Source organism: Bos indicus, chromosome 6 (genome assembly GCF_029378745.1).
Source record: "Bos indicus isolate NIAB-ARS_2022 breed Sahiwal x Tharparkar chromosome 6, NIAB-ARS_B.indTharparkar_mat_pri_1.0, whole genome shotgun sequence".
Taxonomy (NCBI): Eukaryota; Metazoa; Chordata; class Mammalia; order Artiodactyla; family Bovidae; genus Bos; species Bos indicus.
This window is the reverse complement of record NC_091765.1, coordinates 89,736,549-89,756,124: the sequence shown is the minus strand read 5'-3', so window position 1 is coordinate 89,756,124 and position 19,576 is coordinate 89,736,549. Positions and strand designations below refer to the sequence as shown.

Here is a 19,576-nt window from a genome sequence, read left to right as displayed (position 1 = left end):
TCAACACTGTTTATATACATTTCCCTGCATCTCCCCAGTGCATACTTGCTCTTCAATCCTTACCCGAGAGTCTGCTCTCATTTAGCCAATTCCTACCCAATGGTTTGTAAACTGTGCTGGAAGTTGAACCTTTAGCAACACCGTGTTGGAGTTCAAAGATTTCCATCTAAGGGGGAACAGAAGAGAGGAAATTTTGCTGAACATTTTTCTTAGTTAACATACCTATGGTTTTTTTAAATTTATTTGTTTTTAATTGGAGCATAATTGCTTTACAATATTGGTTCGTTTCTGCCATACATCAACCCTAATCAGCCATAGGTATACATATGTCCCCTCATTCTTGAAACTCCCTCTCATTTCCCACCACACCTCACCCCTCTAGGTAGTCACAGAGCATCTGGTTTGCAAATTCCCACTGGGTATCATTGGAAAGACTAATGCTGAAGCTGAAACTCCAATACTTTGATGCGAAGAACTGACTCACTGGAAAGGACCCTGATGCTGGGAAAGATTGAAGGCAGGAGGAAAAGGGGATGACAGAGAATGAGATAGTTGGATGACATCACTGACTTGATGGACAGGAATATGAGCAAGCTCCAGGAGTTGGTGATGGACAGGGAAGCCTGGCGTGCTGCAGTCCATGGGGTCACAAAGAGTCGGACAAGACTGAGCAACTAAACTGAAATGATCTATTTTACACATGGAAATATATATGTTTTAATGATACTCTCTCAATGTGTCCCACTCTCTCCTTCCCCCACTGTATAAGGAGGTGGATGAACCTGAAGCCTGTTATACAGAGTGAAGTCAGTCAGAAAGAGAAAAACTAATGTAGTATATTAATGTGTATATATATGGAATCTAGAAAGATGGTACTGATGAACATATTTGAGGGCAGCAATGGAGATGCAGACATAGAGAACATACTTATGATCTGCATAAGACAATTTATAGCCATTGTAATCATTTACATGTTTAGTAGGCATAACAGACCCCAGACTACATAAAAAGTATAGCAGAGCTTTTGTTTAAATGTCAATATGTTTAAGAAGAAAAAAATTTTGCTTCAAGACACCTTGGCATGTACTGTATCTCTCTTTTTGATAAAAATCATCACCCTTATATTCTCAGGAGCCAAGCAAATTTTCTATCTTTCACTGTGACTCTAAAAGGAGACTATCCGGAGCTAAATACCGAAGCAACAGTATATGTAGGGCTTCCCAGGTGGCACAAGTGGTAAAGAATCCACTTGCAGTACAGGAGATGTGGGTTTGATCCCTGGGTCGGGAAGATTACCTGGAGAAGGAAATGGCAACCACTCCAGTATTCTTGCCTGGAAAATTCCATGAACAGAGGAGCCTGGTAGGCTCCATGGGGTCACAAAAGTCAGACATGACTTAGTAACTAAACCACCACCACTACCAAAGATAACCTTGTACGACCAGAACCCGTGAGTATGTTACCTTACATTGCAAAAGGAACTTTGCAGATGGGATTAAGGGTCTTGCAAGGAAAGATTGTCTTGCTTTATCCTGGGTGGCCTGATATAATTCACAAAGATTCTCATAAAAAAGGAAGTAGGAGAAGTCAGAATCAGACAGAAGGTAATGCGGCAGAGCAGAAGGACCAAAAGAAAACATCTCAGAGAAAGAAATGCTCCTCTCTCTAAGTTTTTCTGACTAGTTTAATAGTTAAATTGACATGAGACAGATTAGCAGGAGTAAATCAAACAAAAGTTTAATAATATATCTACATGGGAGAGACCCAGGAAAACTGAGTAACTCACCAAAATAGCCAAAGCCCTCACTTTAAATACCATCCTAAGCTAAAGACAAAAGTTGTTGGGAGTAATGGTTATGGGGCTTTTGGGGAGAGAAGCAATTTACCTGGGAATAGAAAAGCCAATGTTTGATAATATTTGTTGCACCATGCAGAGATAATGGGGCACGAAGTGAACTCTGATTTTTAGATCCTGCTTAGAGTTTGCCTCACCACCCCTGGCCCATATTCTTTGCAGAGATCTCTTCTAAGTCTATTCTGAAAACAGGTTTTTTATCTAAATTCTTTTAGGCAGTTAAGATAGAGGTTACAAAAAACAAAAAACACATTTCTGAATCTTCTGCTTATTAAAAATAACCAACAAAGAGACACATTTGGTGGGAGGCCATGTTGATGGCTTTAAGATACAGGAAGATGATCATAAGCTATGAAACATAGATGACCTCTGGAAGCTAAAAAGACCAAGGCGATGGATTTTCCCCTAGTGCCTCCAGAATGAGGCAGCAATGCAGACAACTTGACCTTAGTCCAGTGGAACTAATTTTGGTCTTCTGACTTCCAGAATTGTAAAAGAATAAGTATATTCTTTTAAACTACTGAGTTTGTAATAATTTGTTACAACAGCAATAGAAAACCCAAGTGCTGGGTATTCAAGAGGGAGGATAAAAGTGGTCAAGAAATAAAAAGGAAACTTAAGCAAGAAATTTGTGTAAAAACTTTATTTTCATGTTATTAATAAAAATACATCAATAAATACTTAAACTTCTCTATTCCAAGACATAGAGAAACATTTAGATAACTCACACTAAACAAGGCATTATGCCTTACAAGGAAGACATAAAATGTCCAAGGGATATTTAGATCATTGTCATTTGTAAAGGTTCAACATCAGAAATGTTGACTACAGACAGTGAAATGTTTCAATAAATAACAACTGACAATCTTCTCTACAAAAAGTAAATGTATACATACATTCCCTACATTAACAGTGATCGTGACCTATCTGTTTGCTTGAACCCTCCACTACTGTCTCTAGCCTTTACTATAGTGGATAGTACAGTGTGGAATACCCTCTCCCCAAAAATAGTTTAATAAGTGAAGAACACTTAAAACACACCATCTTCAAATTAAATAACAGTCAGGATTGAACTAACTTTAAGTTAACATAAAAATAAACTTTGAAACGAACAGTACCAAGAACTGCCAAACACATTCACACCTTTAAATATTAGAATATCAATACACAGCCTTTGAAACATAAATAAATAAATACAGATGTAAATAAATAGAACTCTCATAAGACACAGCAAAATACATTAAACACAGTCCAGATGGCCCCGGGAACCATTTGTTTCTCTTCTTTTACTTCACTTCCACTGAGGCTGCTGGAGTATCAAGAAGCTCGTTCCATCTCTCTTGATCAGTTGGTACTAGCCCTGCGATGAGAAAATGGTTTCTGTTAGTAGGACCGCCAAAACCTCACAGCCCTGCACTATGTGGTTGCTACCTAGACCATTGCTGCACTGTATGACAGAAAATGCCAGGCTCCTAAATGCTATTTAATTAGGAACATGGAGTCTGTGGTAGCAATCTTACTATTTTCAAAAAGCGAGAATATAATGCCACCTTGAGCTAAAAAAAAGTACATGCATGACATCACTTAAGCCTCATGGCAAACTCCGCTAAATACCTATTACTATTATTCCCCATGTTATTGAGACTTAAAGAGATTAAGTACTTTCCCTGGGGTTACAGGAATAATAAAGGGTGGAACCTAGACTTGCTCTGTGTTGGCAGAGGACAGGGGAAGGGGCGTTCCCTGAAAAGTCCCTGGCTTCACCCCCAAGCCTGAGCTCCATATGACCCAAACCCAAGAGTTTTACCTCTCAGGTCTGAAGACCATGTAAAACTTGAGGTAAACAGTATTTGTTCCTTAACAGATAGGAAGCATTTTAGCATCACTGGCTAACTCTGCTTCACCTTTTGGGCTTCCTTGGTGGCTCAGATGGTAAAGAATCTGCCTACAATACAGGGGACCGGGATTCAGTCCCTGGGGCTTCATCTTTTAGAAACATACATTTACCACACTCAAAGAGCGAGGAGGCCATGAGGCACTGGAAGTGTCCTTTTGACACCAGAGCGGATTAATTACCTTAATGGCAAATTTAATTCTGAAATATTGATTTTTTTTCATTTCTTCAGCTAAATCCTAGGTTTCTCTGACATAACTTTCGGCAGGCAGAATGACTATAGTCACACGATGAATAAAAACCACAACTCACTTGTTTAGCATGTTATCGATGATTTTCTTAACCATGGGGGCGGTGGGGTTGAGACACACTTCCTGACCAGTCTTGAGAGTGGCTCTGCAGAGAGAAGAAGAATCTACGTGAGGTGGGGGGTACATTTGGGGGTCGGGGTGGGGGCATCGGCACGGTGGGTGGTGATGACGAGGACAGCAACAGAAGTGCCACTTACATGACTTCGGTTTGGTCGCAGTGGGGGCCGGGGGTTGTCACCTTCACGCTCTGGATGTTCTTGGGGTGAATCCCCTGCAAGGTCTGCAGGCACTGGCAGCGCAGTTCGTTGACCACGGGCGCCCCTGCGGGAAGGACAGAGTGGGTTAGGGGCTGTCCCCATGGGTACCCACCCGTCCCCGTCCGGCCCAGGGGGATCCCGGGCTCCGGGTCTCACCTGCTGCGCGCCGGCCGGCGGCCACCAGGAGCAGGAGCAGCATCGCTGCGCGGAGGAGCCGGGGGGCGGCGGCGGTCGCGGCTCGGGCCATGAGTCTCAGCTCGGAGGGTCTGTGTCTGCTGCGAGAAGGCTGGCGGGAGCGCTGGCTGAGCGGGCTCTGTGGCTCCTTGAGTCTAGCGAACCCCTTTTATCCTGATCGGATGGGAGTTGCCAGCCTCGGGGACAGGGAAATTCCCGGTCCGGAAGGAAGGCGCGGCCCCGCCCGCCTCACGCGTTATCTGCGCACTCGGGGAGTCATCCCCTTACCCAAATCCCCACCGGAGGGTGAGTCGCCTTGCAAGAAGTGTTGTCACGTCTTAGAGGAGACAGGCATCATGACAAACGTTAGTTATTAAGATTGAGGGAATTAAGGCCAGGGAGGAGGGCCGCAGAGAGAACTGATTTTCCACGTGTTACTTACACTTAAGTATTTTGGGACTTGATGATTTTATCCACGTCTGCATAAATACACTCTTAAAGCACATGTCATGTCAAACTATGCATGAGAATGTTCTCTTACTTCCCGGTATTTTACGAGCACAAATAAATCACACTTCATGTCATATTATCCCCGCAGTAGTGAGAGGATGACCAGTATCAAAAGTTTAATTTTGTGTTTACATTGCAACTAAAGTGTCGCAATCCTACATAGCTTCCTTCCCTGGTGAAATTCTGGAACTTCCAGAGCTCGAGTAGATTCACGAATACCAGCTTTTTTTTGCGTACAGTGTGTTGACTGATCCGTGAACTAAGGGACAAGTGGTCATTTGGACCTATTCCAGGGAGGGAAAGGTGTGTCCCGGTCCAGTTTCTAGTTTTGTCCAAGAACAAAATAAGTCACAGGAATTGGAGTGTGGGTTTGGGGGGGCGAGGAATGCCTAGTGCCAGCAGTGAGAGTAGCACCCTTCACTCTTCTAACCAAAAAAACAGGTGTTCCTGTGAAGTATCTAAGAGCTAATATCATGAATGTCATACCATTTACTTGTTTGATGGTCACAAATCTCATTTTATCTTCATCTTATATGGACTTTTCTGCTTCCAGTGATTTGATTTCCTTCCAAAGAAATAATTGTTGTCCTATTTTATTTGTACTGATTTCTAAAAAGACACTTCAAGCAGTTGATTGAAGACGTCATAATTGTGTAGTATATTTTTCACCCTTAGGTTTAATGTCCTTTGTTGGATTATGCTCAGGTAGGTTTCAGATGGTTTAGGTGTGATTCTGGATGCAGATCTGTTAAAAGTATGGGGACACCCAGTGGTAAGCAAGACAGGGGAGGGGAGGTTGGAAGGGTGGGTAAAGACACAGAGCAGGCCTCTGTTACAGGTTGCAAAGTAGGAATTTCAGCTCTCAGAAATATTGATCCATGGCATTTAATTGTCCGTGCCTTAGTTTCTCATCTGTAAAATAGAGATGAACTGTATATCTACTTCAACCGGCTGTTACCATGAATAAATGTATTAGCATTGGAAAACACCTGTACATATTAAATGCTATAAATAATTTTTTAAAACTAAAATAGAAATTGTTTTTTTCCATATTACTAAGCTGAAATTAATCTGAAGATAAAATCTTTGCACAAAGAGAAAATAATTATTAAAGAAAGAAAAAAACAAAATAAAAACAAAAACTGTTCCAACATAAAATGTTTGCATATTTTTTCTTAAGAGAAAACAGGGTACAATTTTTGTTATCTAGTTTGTTGAGTAATCTTATAATTCTAGTTTTAGTCATTTCAACTACAAAATGTGAATAAAAGTGAAGATGTCTCATTTTGATTATTAGAAAAGATTAAGAATAACTAGACTATAATAAAGATTTGTCTTTACATTTTTTTGTCAGTATAGTCCTGAGATAACAGGAAATTTAACTTTTAAAAAAAGAGTAGGGAATGAAAGATGACCTAAAGCTTATAAAATATGAGTAACTCAGCAATAATTGAGAATTTGCTTAGATACTGTTGTTATTTTTATTTTTCTGGAATTCTTAATTGGAAATATACTTGACACTTGACTCAATGAACATGAGTTTGCACAAACTCTGAGAGATACTGAAGGACAGGGAAGGGTGGCATGCTGCAGTCCATGGGGTTGCAAGAGTCAGACATGACAGCAACTGAACAACAGCAATACTTAACACTTGGATAACATGGGCTCAAACTGCATAGGTCCACTTATACACAGACTTGTTTCAATAAACATATTGGAAAAAATTTGGGAGATTTGTGGCAATTTGAAAAAAAAAAAACCAAACTTGCAGACTAACCACATAGCCTAGAAATGTCAAAAAAAAAAAACAGGAAAAAGTTGCTATGTCATGAATGGATAGAATCCATGTAAATACTGGTCTGTTCTTATGTGGGCATAAGGTGAGTGATACTTAATATAAAATTAATATGTTAGCTTTCTTCCTGTTTTATAACTTTGCTTTTATTACATTAACCATACAGTATGCCTCTCTATTTCACAATTGGAGAAACTATCATCACAGGTAAATTTTTTTTTAAATGTAACCATGTTTCTAATACTATGTTATGAATATGACTGTAATACTGTTGGCCATAAGGTTTTTATAATGGTTCATTCGTTAGAATATAGGCTAAGCTACTGTGAAGCAATTGTATCAATTAAGCTACCACAAAGCAATCATATTGCTTCCTTGTTATCAATGCATTAATCTTTATATCTGTAATTAAATATGAATTTTACATTATTTTTCATTTTTGATGAGTCATGTTATTAGTACATATAACATCTACAGTGTTTTGTATTAAATAAGACAATGTTGATGGAGATACTGACATGATTCATCTTATAAACATATGACAAACTTAAAGTATCAATAAATACAGTACAGTAATATAAATGTATTTTCTCATTGTTAAAATTTTCCTAATAAAAGTGCCCTAATTTTCTTTACTGTAGGTTACTTTATTTTAAGAATAAAGTATATAACACAAATGGGCTTCTCTGGTGACTCAGCAGTATAAAGAGTCCTCCTGCCAACACAGGAGACTCTGGTTCTCTCTCTGAGTTGGGAAGATCCCCTGGAGAAGGAAATAGCCACCCACTCCAGTGTTCTTCCCTGGAAAATCCCCACAGATGAGGAGCCTGGTGGGCTACAGTCCATGAGGTCGCAAGAGTCAGACACAATTTAGTGACTAAATGAAATATGTATTAATTGACTGTTTGTGCCATTGGTAAGACTTCCAGTCAACAGTAGGTGATAAGTAGTTAAGTTTTTGGAGAGTCAAAACTTATACTTGGATTTTCAACTGCACCTCTAACCCCCATGTTTTCAAGGGTCAACTATATTATGTTTTCTTGAGATAATCAGTGGCTCAGAGACATAACAGATATTCTTTAAAAGTTAAAAAATTTGATTTTCTTTTTCTGATTAAAATGTATATCTGCTTATTATAGAACAAGTATAAAGGACAGAAAACATGAAGAGATTGTTATTAAGACTTTTAAACTTCTGTTCAAGAAACAAAGTTTTGCAGATCTTTCCTTTTTTCTTCAACATCCTAGTATCTGACATGTTTTATGTGTTTATGAGATGCTAAGTAAACACGAAGTGCTATCATAAATAACACTTTGATGTAATAGGCAATATTCTAAGTCTTTTGCACATATGTAAAACCCACTTAGTCTTAACTGCCTTATGAAATAGTCACCAGTTATTTTCTTCACAATTTTTCCCCCACAGGGAAACTATTAATAAGTTGCCAAGATCTCAGAGTTAAGATAATTCAGAATTTGAACTTCAGGCAGTGTAGCTTTAGCCACTCCACAATAAAAAATTATTTATTTTTCCTGAAACAAATGACAGTTAACTTCAGAGGAGCAGTCTTGTTTTGTTATTCTCATGGTTGAATAGTTCAACTTCACCTTTCCTAAAACTTGAAAATAGCCAACTGCTCAAGAGTCTCCGGTGTTTTATTTCACTGACAACAAGAGTTTTTGTGTCATGAATATTATATACTTGAATTTAATAAAATCCATATCTATTCATCTAGCGATTTGATTTTCCAAATCAGTGGACTTCAACTCAAAAATCAGGTCAGGAATAATGACTCCACCCTGAGAGTTTCCCAGAAGCGAACTGAGCAATACCATCAGCTCTTATTTGCTGAAATAAGGATCACAGTTTTCTACTGACTTTGTTTGAGCACTTTGTCATATTTTATTATCTAAAATATTTTGCCTTCAGCATTAATTGCAGACTACCCAGACATTTATTCTCTTTATAACTTAAGAAACCAGAGAATGTTTGCTCTAATGCTTTCCAGATCCAAACCAAAGTATTGGCATAAGCCAATACTCAGGGTGAATGAATAGAAAATCAAAGCACTGTAGTAGCCAAAAGGATAAACCACATCAAGAAGCACCATCGTATTGTAGAATTATCTTCAATTGTATGCCTAAGACTTTGTATATTGTCTTAATAAACATTGCTTAATGAACATTTATTTCTTACAAAATAAAGTGCAAAAGATTTTTTCTACTTTAATATATCAATTCTCAAAATTTAATCCTTAATGGCACTATATTATTTTTCAGATCATTTAAAATGCAATAATGTGGGAATTCCCCCTAGTGGTCCACCCTTTCACTATGGAGGGTCTGAGTTCCATCACTGGTTGGGGAAAAAAGATTCTGCAAGCCTCACAACATGGCCAAAAACAAAAGAAAAAAATTTAAAAATAAAAAGCAATAGTATTCTGAAATGTATATACACAAACTTTCAACTAAGGCAATCATCAGTTTTAAAAGTATAGAGCCAACCCTATATTAAAAGAATTAGTAGCTAAATTTCATTTTGAGCTACCATATTTACAGCATTATGCAGATTTGATTGACATTATCTAATCTGCCTTTAAAATCCAGAATTGTGGGACTTCACTGGTGGTCCAGTGGTTAACCCTCTGGGCTCCCAATGCAGGGGGCCTGGGTTCAGTACCTGGTCAGGGAACTAGATCCCACATGCAGCAACTTAAGCTTGGTACAGTCAAAAAAAAAAAAAAAGTCCAGAGTTGGTGCTATATCCCCAGATGATGGAGCTTCAGGAATGGTCTGTGCTCTGCTGCTCTCCCCATGCTGGCCTTGGGATTGCCAACCCTGTCTTGCCGCAATGATTACTTTGGGTAGAATGATTCTGGCACAGAGAGGAGAAGAATGAAGATGTTGGAAGCAATATTCCTGTTGTGTTATATCTAGTAGAACAGAAATTTAAAACTTCGCCCGTGCTTGAGAAGAGCGTGCCTAAAATGAAGCCAGCACAGAAAAAAGCAGCCTGATCCAGAGTGAGACTGTTATGAAGTTTTGAACTGCATCACTGAGCTTTTTTGCATCTACTCATCAGTCTTTTAGTTTCATAGGTCAGATGAGTCTCTCTTGATTAACCCAATTCGAATTAGGTTTTTTGTTACTGACTCTACTTATTGCCAGAATTATCTTATGAAAAAGGAGGGTGTTTCAACTCAAATTTAATGCCTTTCTCCATTTGTTTCTTCACTTTCAATGGTTATTTTTTCAGCTTTTATAAGGTGGGAATGAAGTTTGGTGCTGGGGATATAAAGAGGAATAAGAGACTCTGCTACCATCTAACTCTCAATGCAGTAGGAAATGAATGTAAAAAAGAGAAGTTTCGGAAAAGCTACCATGGCAAACCATTCCCAAGGTATTGGGAGTGAGAAGGGAGACTACTGCAACTCTTATAGAGGGTTTATGAGAGTTGTCAGACAAGTTTTCCTGAAAGAAGTGCTCACTCATGCAAATCTTAGGAATAAGGGGCTTTCCAGGTAAATGGGGAACACAGAGGGGTGGAAAACATTCCAGGAGAGGATCAAGGCGGCAAAGGCATGGTTATTGAAAAGAGCATGTGAGTACTGAGAGAGCAAGTGTCTTGCATTTAGAGCTCATTCTACGAGCAGGAAGAGGGGGAAAGAGGCTGGAGGAGGTGGCAGGGCTGGGACACTGGAGGCCGTGTGCTCATAGGATCCTGCTTCTCCATCAAGACCCAGTTCGGATGTTACCTCCGTTGGGAAGTCTCTCCATGCACCTCAAGGTGTTTCTGTAGCCTTCTTGCACAGACTACATTGTGACCTTTATCAGCTGTCTACCATGGGGAGGAGGAAAGGCTAGGGTAACCTAAGATTCACAGTGTGTGCAGAAAAGGAGGGGTGGTAGATATTGTAAAACTAACAATAATTAATAATAATAAGCAGAAACTTCATAGAAACCCAAGTAGAACAGAGTGACCAGAAGGGGGCGCTCTCACACTCTGGGACAAGAACTGAACCCAACAGGAAGAAGACTCCTTTCCCTGCAAAGACTCAGTCCATGAAAATCCATGCATTTTGTTTACCGGAGCCCTCCCAACTTCTTGTTCCTTTCTATAAAAATGTTCTTCTTCCCTTACCGCGTGGGGACTTGGATGGAGCTTGCCATGGTTGCAGACTTCAAATTGCAATTCTTTGCTGGTCTTGAATAAACCCATCTTCACTGGAGAAATATCTGACAATCTATCAGTTTTAGGTCAAAAATATTAAGTCAAAGGGCATTTATAAAGCACATACAATGTATTGATGCAAGAGTTTGTGGTCAATTTTGCAGAAGATATGTAGTGGAAAAAGCTGAAACATGAAGTTCTTCTTCATGCGTACTTTCTTCTGCAATAGAGTTAGTCTTACCTTCTGTTCCTGTCGGAAAGACAGCCTGACAATTGCAAAATCTCTGAATATTTAAATTCATTTCAATTATCTCTGAATACCAAGTAATATGTTAAGTTTGGGCATTATTCCAAGTCTTCTAAAGAATAGATTTCAGTGTAAACTTTGACTTTCTGTTTTTTTTTAAGATTGTTTTTTAAACTTTTGTGGAGGTAATTAAAATACATCACATATGTATAAGCCAAAGAAATACAGAAATGCCAAAATTACCAAAGAATATGTCAAGAAATAGATATAGGAAGTGAGGAAATATCTCTGTGGAAATACTTTTTATCACTCTTGGCTATATGATGACCCTGTTTTGATGCTTTCTGTATTATGGAAGCAAAATTTAGGAAGTTGAGAGATGAGTTATAAACCACAGCAAGCATATCACGTACAGTAATATGTTATTACATATTTCAGCTAGGAAAGTTATACTCATCATAAAAATCTTGATGATCAGAGAATATCCTCTGTAACTTTTCAAGGTTTTAAAATTTGTTGATACATTCTTTATGACCTGCCAATGCAGAAGAAGTAAGAGATGTAAGTTCAATTCCTGGGTCAGGAAGATCCCCAGGAGGAGGGCCTGGCAACCCACTTCAGTATTCTCGCCTGGAGAATCCCAGAGAAGCCTGGCGGGCTAAAGTCTGTAGGGTTGCAAAGAGTTGCAAAGAGATGACAGAAGTCACTTAGCATGCATGCACAATATGTCAACCATTAACAAGTATATCAATAATTTATACTAATAATAAATTAATAAGTAATTAATACATCAGTATATCCATGCCAAGTTTCTTTCAAGTGTTTTTCTGCATGATATAATGCTTTAATTCTTTTCATTTCAAATGATCTGGGTCCTAATGCTTAAAGTGTGCCTTTTTAAAGCAACATTGATTCTTTTTGTCTTAATTACACAGCCTGATGGTCTTTGACTTTTAATTTGAATGTTTATCTCATTTCAATTTACTATAATTTCTAATATATTTGGATTTAATGTCTTATCTTTTTAAAAATAGACTTTCAATTTGGAATAATTTTCAAAGTTAGTTTACTTTTTTTTTTTTTGGCTTTGCTGGGTCTTCATTTCTGCTCAGGCTTTTCTCTAGTTGCAGGGAAAGGGGTTACTCTCTAGTTGCAGTGCATGGGCTTTTCTTTGCAGTGGCTTCTTTTGTTTCGGAGCACAGGCCCTATGGTGAGCGGGTTTCAGAAGTTGCAGCACAGGGTTTGTCGTTGTGGTTCCCAGGCTGGAGAGCACAGACTCAGTAATTGTTGAACATGGGTTTACTTGCTCCACGGCATGTGGGATCTTCTTGGACCAGAGATCAAAACCACGTCTCCTACATTGGTAAGCGTGTTCTTTACCACTGAGCCACCAGGAAAGCCCCAGAATAATTTTAGATTTACTAAACACTTGTATAGATAGCACATGGAGTTCCTGTGGACCTTGGCCCAGTATCTCCTCTTGTTGATATTCTACATATTTATAATCACTTGTCAAAACTAAGAAATTAGCATTGGCACATTGCTGTTAACTAAACTCCAGCCTCCATTTGGATCTTACCACTTTCCATTAATGTCTTTTTTCTATTCCTGGATCCAATCCAGCATACCACATGGCATTAAGTCATGTGTCTTTTGTCTCCTTAGAGCTGTGACAGATTCTCAGTTTTGTCTTTCATGAATTTGACAGTTTTATAGCATGCTAAATGCTAAATCACTTCAGTCGTGTCCAACTCCGTGCGACCCCATAGATGGCAGCCCACCAGGCTCCCCCATCCCTGGGATTCTCCAGGCAAGAACACTGGAGTGGGTTGCCATTTCCTTATCCAATGCAGGAAAGTGAAAAGTGAAAGTGAAGTCGCTCAGAAAGTGAAGTTGCTCAGTCGTATCCGACTCTTAGCAACCCCATGGAGTGCAGCCTACCAGGCTCCTCCATCCATGGGATTTTCTAGGCAAGATAAGTTATTTTGTAGAATGTTCCTCCATGTGGATTTTTAGGATGATTTTCTGATGATTACACTGGGATTATTGATTTGGGGTAAGAATATCATGAAGATGAAGTGTCCTTCTCATCACATCATATGAGTACATGTGATATAAAGTGGTGATAATAAACTTAATCACTTGGTTAAGTGACAGATTCTCTATTGTAAGTTTATTGTTTTTCCTTTTTCGTTACCTCTTTTTTGGAAGTAAGTCACTAAGTCCAGCTCAAACTCAGGTGTGTGTGAAAGGGTTGGAATTAAACCCCACCTTCAAGAGGCTCTACTTATATTATTAGAAATCCCTCCAAAAGGAAGCCATTTCTCCCTGTGCCATCTGTTGTTTTGTTCCTTTATTCCTTAATTTTTGTCTACTTTTGTATTATACAGGTATTTTCTTTTATTCCATTTTCTCCCTTTTTTTAGATTTTTAAATCTAAAATTTAGCTTTTTTTTTATTGGTTGTCCTAAAAATTACTATATTCTTGCCACATTGCAATTTTCTTTAAAGCTTTCCCTAACAATGTATTATATTGTATAACACATTGTATTATAAATCTATTTATCTCCCTACCTATCATTTGTGCTACTTTTGTCATATATTTTACTGTACACTATGTATTTATTTCTACTGACCATTATTATTGTCATTTTAAACAACACAAACTGCTCCTGTTCTTAGGAATAATCTACTTTTATCTTTTTCTCCCAGCTTCATTAAAAGGAAAAGAATTGCATAGGTGTTTGAAAAACCATTTTATCAAAACAATTGAATAGGAGCCCTTGTTGAAATACTAATAAAAATTCAACAGTTTATAAAGAACTACTTTTGAGTAACAAATTGGTCAGTGTGAAAAAAACAGCAATTTTCTTTTTATAAAACTAGAATTCTCAAAGTGGTTGAGGAGGGTAGTATATCAAATATTCCTTCTCAAGTTAGAGAAAAAAAGGGAATAACAGCCTGGAGTTGGCATTAAGTTAGGCACAACCTAAGCCTGAGTGTATAATACCTTGAGCACCCAGTAGGAACTAAAGATCAAGAAGAATAAAACAAAACTTAATCATCTTATTTTTTTTGCAAAACTTTTATTTTCATGCCATTTAAAAAATGTAACAGTAGTTTTAACTTCTTCGTTCCAAAACAAAGAGAAACACCACATAGTAAACATTAAACAAGGCATTATGCCTTACAAGCAAGACATAAAATGTCCAAGGGAAATTTCAACATAAAAATGTTGATCACATAATATGAAATCATTTCAATAAATAACAACTGACATTCTTTTTAAAAAGTAAAGAAATAGAAATGCACATACTTTCCCTGATTCTAATAGTGATTTCACTGTCTGATTGTATAAATTCCCCTCTCCCACTCACTGCCTCCACCTCTCTCACAGAGCCTGGCACTTTATGGTCTTCCAATAAATATCAGGGGAATAAAACATTTAAAACTCATCATCTTCATATTAAATAACAATCAGGACTGGGTTATGTTTGATTTAACATAATCACATCTTTAAACACTAACATGTAAAAGACTAAAATACCAGCTTTGAAAAATAAATACGTATATAAATAAATAGAACTCATATAAAATAGTCCAGCACATCAAGTCCTTTCTAGTTGTCCCTGGAAACCAGCCATTCTCTTCTTCATTTTCAGTTCCTCTATGAGCAGAGACCACTTTTCAGGAACTGTCACTAATGAATTTCTTACTTCCCTCTAAGTCAGTTGGTGCTGCCCCTGCAATGAGAAAAGGGTTAGGGTTATAAGTGCTGAGGAAAGCTACTCTTCTTGTACAGGCCCCAAGGCTGGAGGGACTTCTGCATGCAGACCCTGGCCCAGCTCCGCACTCAGAAAAGGTTTCTGCTCAAAGGGATTAAAAAACTTTCACAGGCATCCTAGACAGGGAGCTTTCACTGCAAAGTCCTGCTCTTCACTGCTAAGTTTCTGAGGTCCCTGTTGCCCATGGAGACCTGGGTCTCCATTTTTCAGGTAGAAACCATTGAGGAAAAGAGGTAAACAACATCTGTTCTTTAATGGTTTGGAAGCATTTTACCATTTCTGGTTAAATTTACTTAATCTTTTGAAATCGCTCAGTTTTGTCTGATTCTTTGTGACCCTATGGACTGTAGGCCACCAGGCTCCTCTGTCCATGGAATGCTCCAGTCAAGAAGATTGGAGTGGGTAGCCATTCCCTTCTCCAGGGGATCTTCCTGACCCAAAGGTTGAACCTGGGTCGCCTGCATTGCAAGTGAATTTTTAACCTTCTGAGCCACCAGGAAAGCCCTACTGAATCTTTTAGGAACATACAGGCTCATTTGAATGGAGATGGAGAGGAGGACCAGGACAGAGGGAGCTGAAAATAGCCTTAGGACACTAGAGCAGATCAAATTTAATGGGGAAATAATGGGTTTTAGTCTTACAACTAAACTGTGGATTTATCAAATACTATTTTCAGGAGGTAGATGCCAGTATTTGAGAGCAATGGCTCTAGTTGCAAGTAGGAATAAAATCCATGACTTACTTGTTTAGCATCTTATTGATGATTTTCTTAACCATGGGAGCTTCAGGGTTGAGACAAGCTTCCTGACCATTCTTAAGAGTGGCTCTGCAGAGAGAAGGGAGAATCCACGTGAGGCAGGAGGTCGGGCTGTAAGTCTAGGTTGGGGCATCCGGACGACAGGGGTGATAAGGACAACAACAGTGGCTCTACTTACATGACTTCGGTTTGGCCGCAGTGGGGGCCGGGGGGCGTCACCTTCACGCTCTGTATGTTTTTGAGGTGAATCCCCTGCAAAGTTTGCAGGCAATGGCAGCGCAGTTCGTTGACCACGGGCGCCCCTGCGGGAAGGACAGAGTGGGTTAGGGGCTGTCCCCAGGGGTACCCACCCGTCCCCGTACGGCCCAGGGGATCCCGGGCGCCGGGTCTCACCTGCTGCGCGCCGGCCGGCGGCCACCAGGAGCAGGAGCAGCATCGCTGTGCGGAGGAGCCGGGGGGCGGCGGCGGTCGCGGCTCGGGCCATGAGTCTCAGCTCGGAGGGTCTGTGTCTGCTGCGGGAAGGCTGGCGGGAGCACTGGCTGAGCGGGCTCTGTGGCTCCTCGAGCCGGGTGAACCCCTTTTATCCATGGTTGGGGCGGGAGTTGGCAGCCCAGGGCCCGGGAAATTCCCGGACGCGAGGGTCATTCCCGGTGCGGAAGGAAGGCTTGGCCCCGCCTGCCTCCCAGGGAATCCACGCACGCGGGGTGTCCTCTTTGTGCCCAAATCCCCAGGAGGGGAATGAGTCGCCGCCAGGCTGGGGCTACCTAAGGTCGAGAGGGGTGTGCCATGGGCGCCGGACACCCCTAGTTGTCAGCGAGAGTTGTCAGACTGATTAGACTAGTATAGTATAAGCACCACAGCTTAGGGGGGAGTTAGTTTCTTTCAAAGACACATCTATTTTGGAGATTGAACGAGTTGAGGCTAGAATGGCAGCCTTTATTTGTTTGTTTTGTCTGTCTTTCCTCTTTCTCTTTAATTTGCATTTTGTAGATTTTATGAATCCCTGAAATAAATGCACTGCTTAAAATAACATCTGTCATCTCAGTTTATATGTAAGAACCTTTGTCTAATTCCTGATGTTCTAGGATCAAAAATAAATCATGCTAGTGCCATTGTTTGTTTGTTTTTTTTTTTGAGATATTGACTGGGGGTGAGGGCCAGGGACCTATTAAATGGGTTGATTCCCTGTTTATTTTAGGATACTGTGTTGTAATCTCTTATCTGTCCTTTCTTCGAAATTCTGGAACTTAGTGATTCCAAGAGCACCACTTTTTGTTATACAGAAGGCTGTGTTTTCACCCACCACAGATATCAGGTATTATTAAGGGCCATGTTGGGCTCAGGAGGTCCCTTCACCTATCCTAGGCCTGTCTGTGGGCAGAAAAGATCTTAAGATCAGAAAGCTAGTGCCTAAGATTCCTGACTTTAAGCAGCAAACAGATATGGCTTTGGACACAAATACTAGATTACTAGTATATTTCACTCTGTGTTGTTTGAATTTGCCTATTTCTTTGGACTGATTCCCTCCTGGGAATCAACTATCAATGTACTTACATTTCAAATTCTATGTAACTGAAGGCTTTTCACTTTCAGCATCAGTTTCAATATCCCTTTTTGGATTAAACTGTAGTTGGTCTAAGTTGACCCTCCAGAGGAGGTAAGGACCTTGGGGATGTGTGTGATGTTCTGTGGATGCTGTGAGAAGGATTGGGGAGTGGAGGAAGAGGGTCTGCCTCAGGAACAGAGGGAGTTTGTCAATCAGGCTGTCAAGGCTGAAATCTCAACTGCACATTTACCTGCCATGTGACCATGGGATCATGGTCAATTATTTAATCTGTCCCTGCTTTTGCTCTTCCTCTGTTAAAGCAAGCTAATGATAGTGTCTGCCTCACAGAGTTGCTATGAATATGAAATGTGTTAACATTTCTAGAAGAGTGTGTGCTCAGTAGTGTCCAAAGAGTAGCACATATAAAGTGCTATATAAATATTTGCTAAATAAAATAGAAGTGTTGACAACCTTACTGTTATGCATTAAATGTTAGCACCCTCCAAAACTTCCTATGCCGAAGCCCTATACCTCACTGAGATGGTATATGACCATGGAGCCTTTTCGTGATTAGGTTTATTTGAGGTCATCAGGATGGGGTCATCACATCCTTTAGTGCCTTTATAGCAAAAGATACCCAAAGAGCTGGTTGTCTCTCTCAGTGATGTTAGAATAAAACAAGGTGATTTCACTACCTGCAAACCAGAAGAAGATTCTCACCAGATATCAAATCTGCAGATACTTTGATCTTGCTTCCCAGTCTCCAGAAATGTGAGAAATTTGTTGTTATTCAGTCCCTAAGTCGTGGCTGACTCTTTGCGACCCCATGGACTGCAGCATGCCAGGCTTTCCTGTCCTTCACTATATCCTGAAGTTTGCTCAAACTTCTGTCCATTGAATCAATGATGCTATCCATCAGTGATAGCATCTCATCCTATCTCATCCTCTGTCGTCCCCTTCTCCTCCTGCCTTCAATCTTTCCCAGCATCAGGATCTTTCCCAATAAATCAGCTCTTTCTATCAGGTGGCCAAAGTATTAGAGCTTCAGCTTCAGCATCAGTCCTTCCAATGAACACTCAGGACTGATCTCCTTTAGGATGGAATGGTTGGATCTCCTTGCATCCAAGGGACTCTCAAGAGTCTTTTCCAGCACCACAATTTGAAAGTATCAATTTTTCAGTGCTCAGTCTTCGCTTATGGTCCAACTCTCTCATCTGTACATGACTCCTGGAAAAATCATAGCTTTGACTGTATGGACCTTTGTTGGCAAAGTGATGTCTCTGCTTTTTAATATGATGTCTAGATTTGTCATAGCTTTTCTTCCAAGGAGCAAGTGTCTTTCAACTTCATGGTTGCAGTCACCATCTGCAGTGATTTTGGAGCACAGGAAAATAAAGCCTGCTATTGTTTCCATTTTTTCCCCATTTATTTGACATGAGTTGATGGGACTGGATGTCATGATCTTAGTTTTTTGAATGGTGAGTTTTAAACCAGCTTTTTCACTCTCCTCTTTTACCTTCATCAAGAGGCTCATGCTTGTTATTTCAGCCTAGTCAACCCAGGAGAAGGGAAAGGGTACCCACTTCAGTATTCTGGCTTGGATAATTCAGTCCATGGACTGTATAGTCCATGGGTCACAAAGAGTCAGACACAACTGAGCGACTTTCACTCACTCACTCGGTGTATGATATTATGTTATAGCAGCCTGACCTGATTAAGTTACTTGCATAAACACAACATGGTGATCCAGCCCTGGAGAATCCCATGGACAGAAGAGCCTGGTGGGCTACAGTCCATGGAGTTGCAAAGAGTCAGACACGACTGAGCAACTAAACAACAACCACAATAAATACAACAACCTCTGTTGTAAAGAGAATATATATATGTATATGTATATTTCAGAGAAACATATCTTAATTTATCATTAAATTTTTTTAGCATTAGAAATTTTGTAAGGGGGAACGCATCCATATTCTTTGAGAATCTTGGAATAGCTTTTTAAAATCCACTGTTGCTTTCAATTACTTCTCATATAAAATAGGAATAAGAGTAAAAAAAATTTCCCAATTCACTTATGAGAAAATATTTAAGAAATGATTGTATATCTGCCTTGGGCATTAACAGTTAGTTGCTCAAACAATGAAAAGTATTAGCTGTAATGGTTCCCAGACCCAACCCAAAGAGTGACATGAATAAATACCAAGGAAAAGTAGAATCTCAGCTTACTTACAACAGCAGCCAAAAGGATGAGACACGTCAAGAATCAACTCTTTAT

General features: G+C 39.7%; 2 protein-coding genes across 3 annotated transcripts; both read right to left on the bottom strand.

Moving 5' to 3' along the window:
• Window positions 1-2,483: 2,483 nt before the first annotated feature.
• Window positions 2,484-4,645, bottom strand: LOC109560579 (growth-regulated protein homolog beta). Its single transcript, XM_019962920.2, has 4 exons — window positions 4,474-4,645; window positions 4,258-4,381; window positions 4,062-4,145; window positions 2,484-3,215 (listed from the first exon to the last, which is right to left on the bottom strand). The coding sequence occupies exons 1-4, from the start codon at window positions 4,562-4,564 to the stop codon at window positions 3,200-3,202; spliced, it is 315 nt and encodes a 104-aa protein (XP_019818479.2). The 5' UTR covers window positions 4,565-4,645; the 3' UTR covers window positions 2,484-3,199.
• On the bottom strand, window positions 2,484-16,319 carry LOC109560578 (growth-regulated protein homolog beta-like). 2 transcript variants are annotated; one of them, XM_070791583.1, is made up of 4 exons: window positions 16,149-16,319; window positions 15,934-16,057; window positions 15,741-15,824; window positions 2,484-3,215 (listed from the first exon to the last, which is right to left on the bottom strand). In XM_070791583.1, the coding sequence occupies exons 1-4, from the start codon at window positions 16,237-16,239 to the stop codon at window positions 3,200-3,202; spliced, it is 315 nt and encodes a 104-aa protein (XP_070647684.1). In that variant the 5' UTR covers window positions 16,240-16,319; the 3' UTR covers window positions 2,484-3,199. The 2 variants fall into 2 exon arrangements, with proteins under 2 accessions (XP_070647684.1, XP_070647682.1); XM_070791581.1 differs by lacking the exon at window positions 2,484-3,215 and adding an exon at window positions 14,275-14,956.
• Window positions 16,320-19,576: the final 3,257 nt, after the last annotated feature.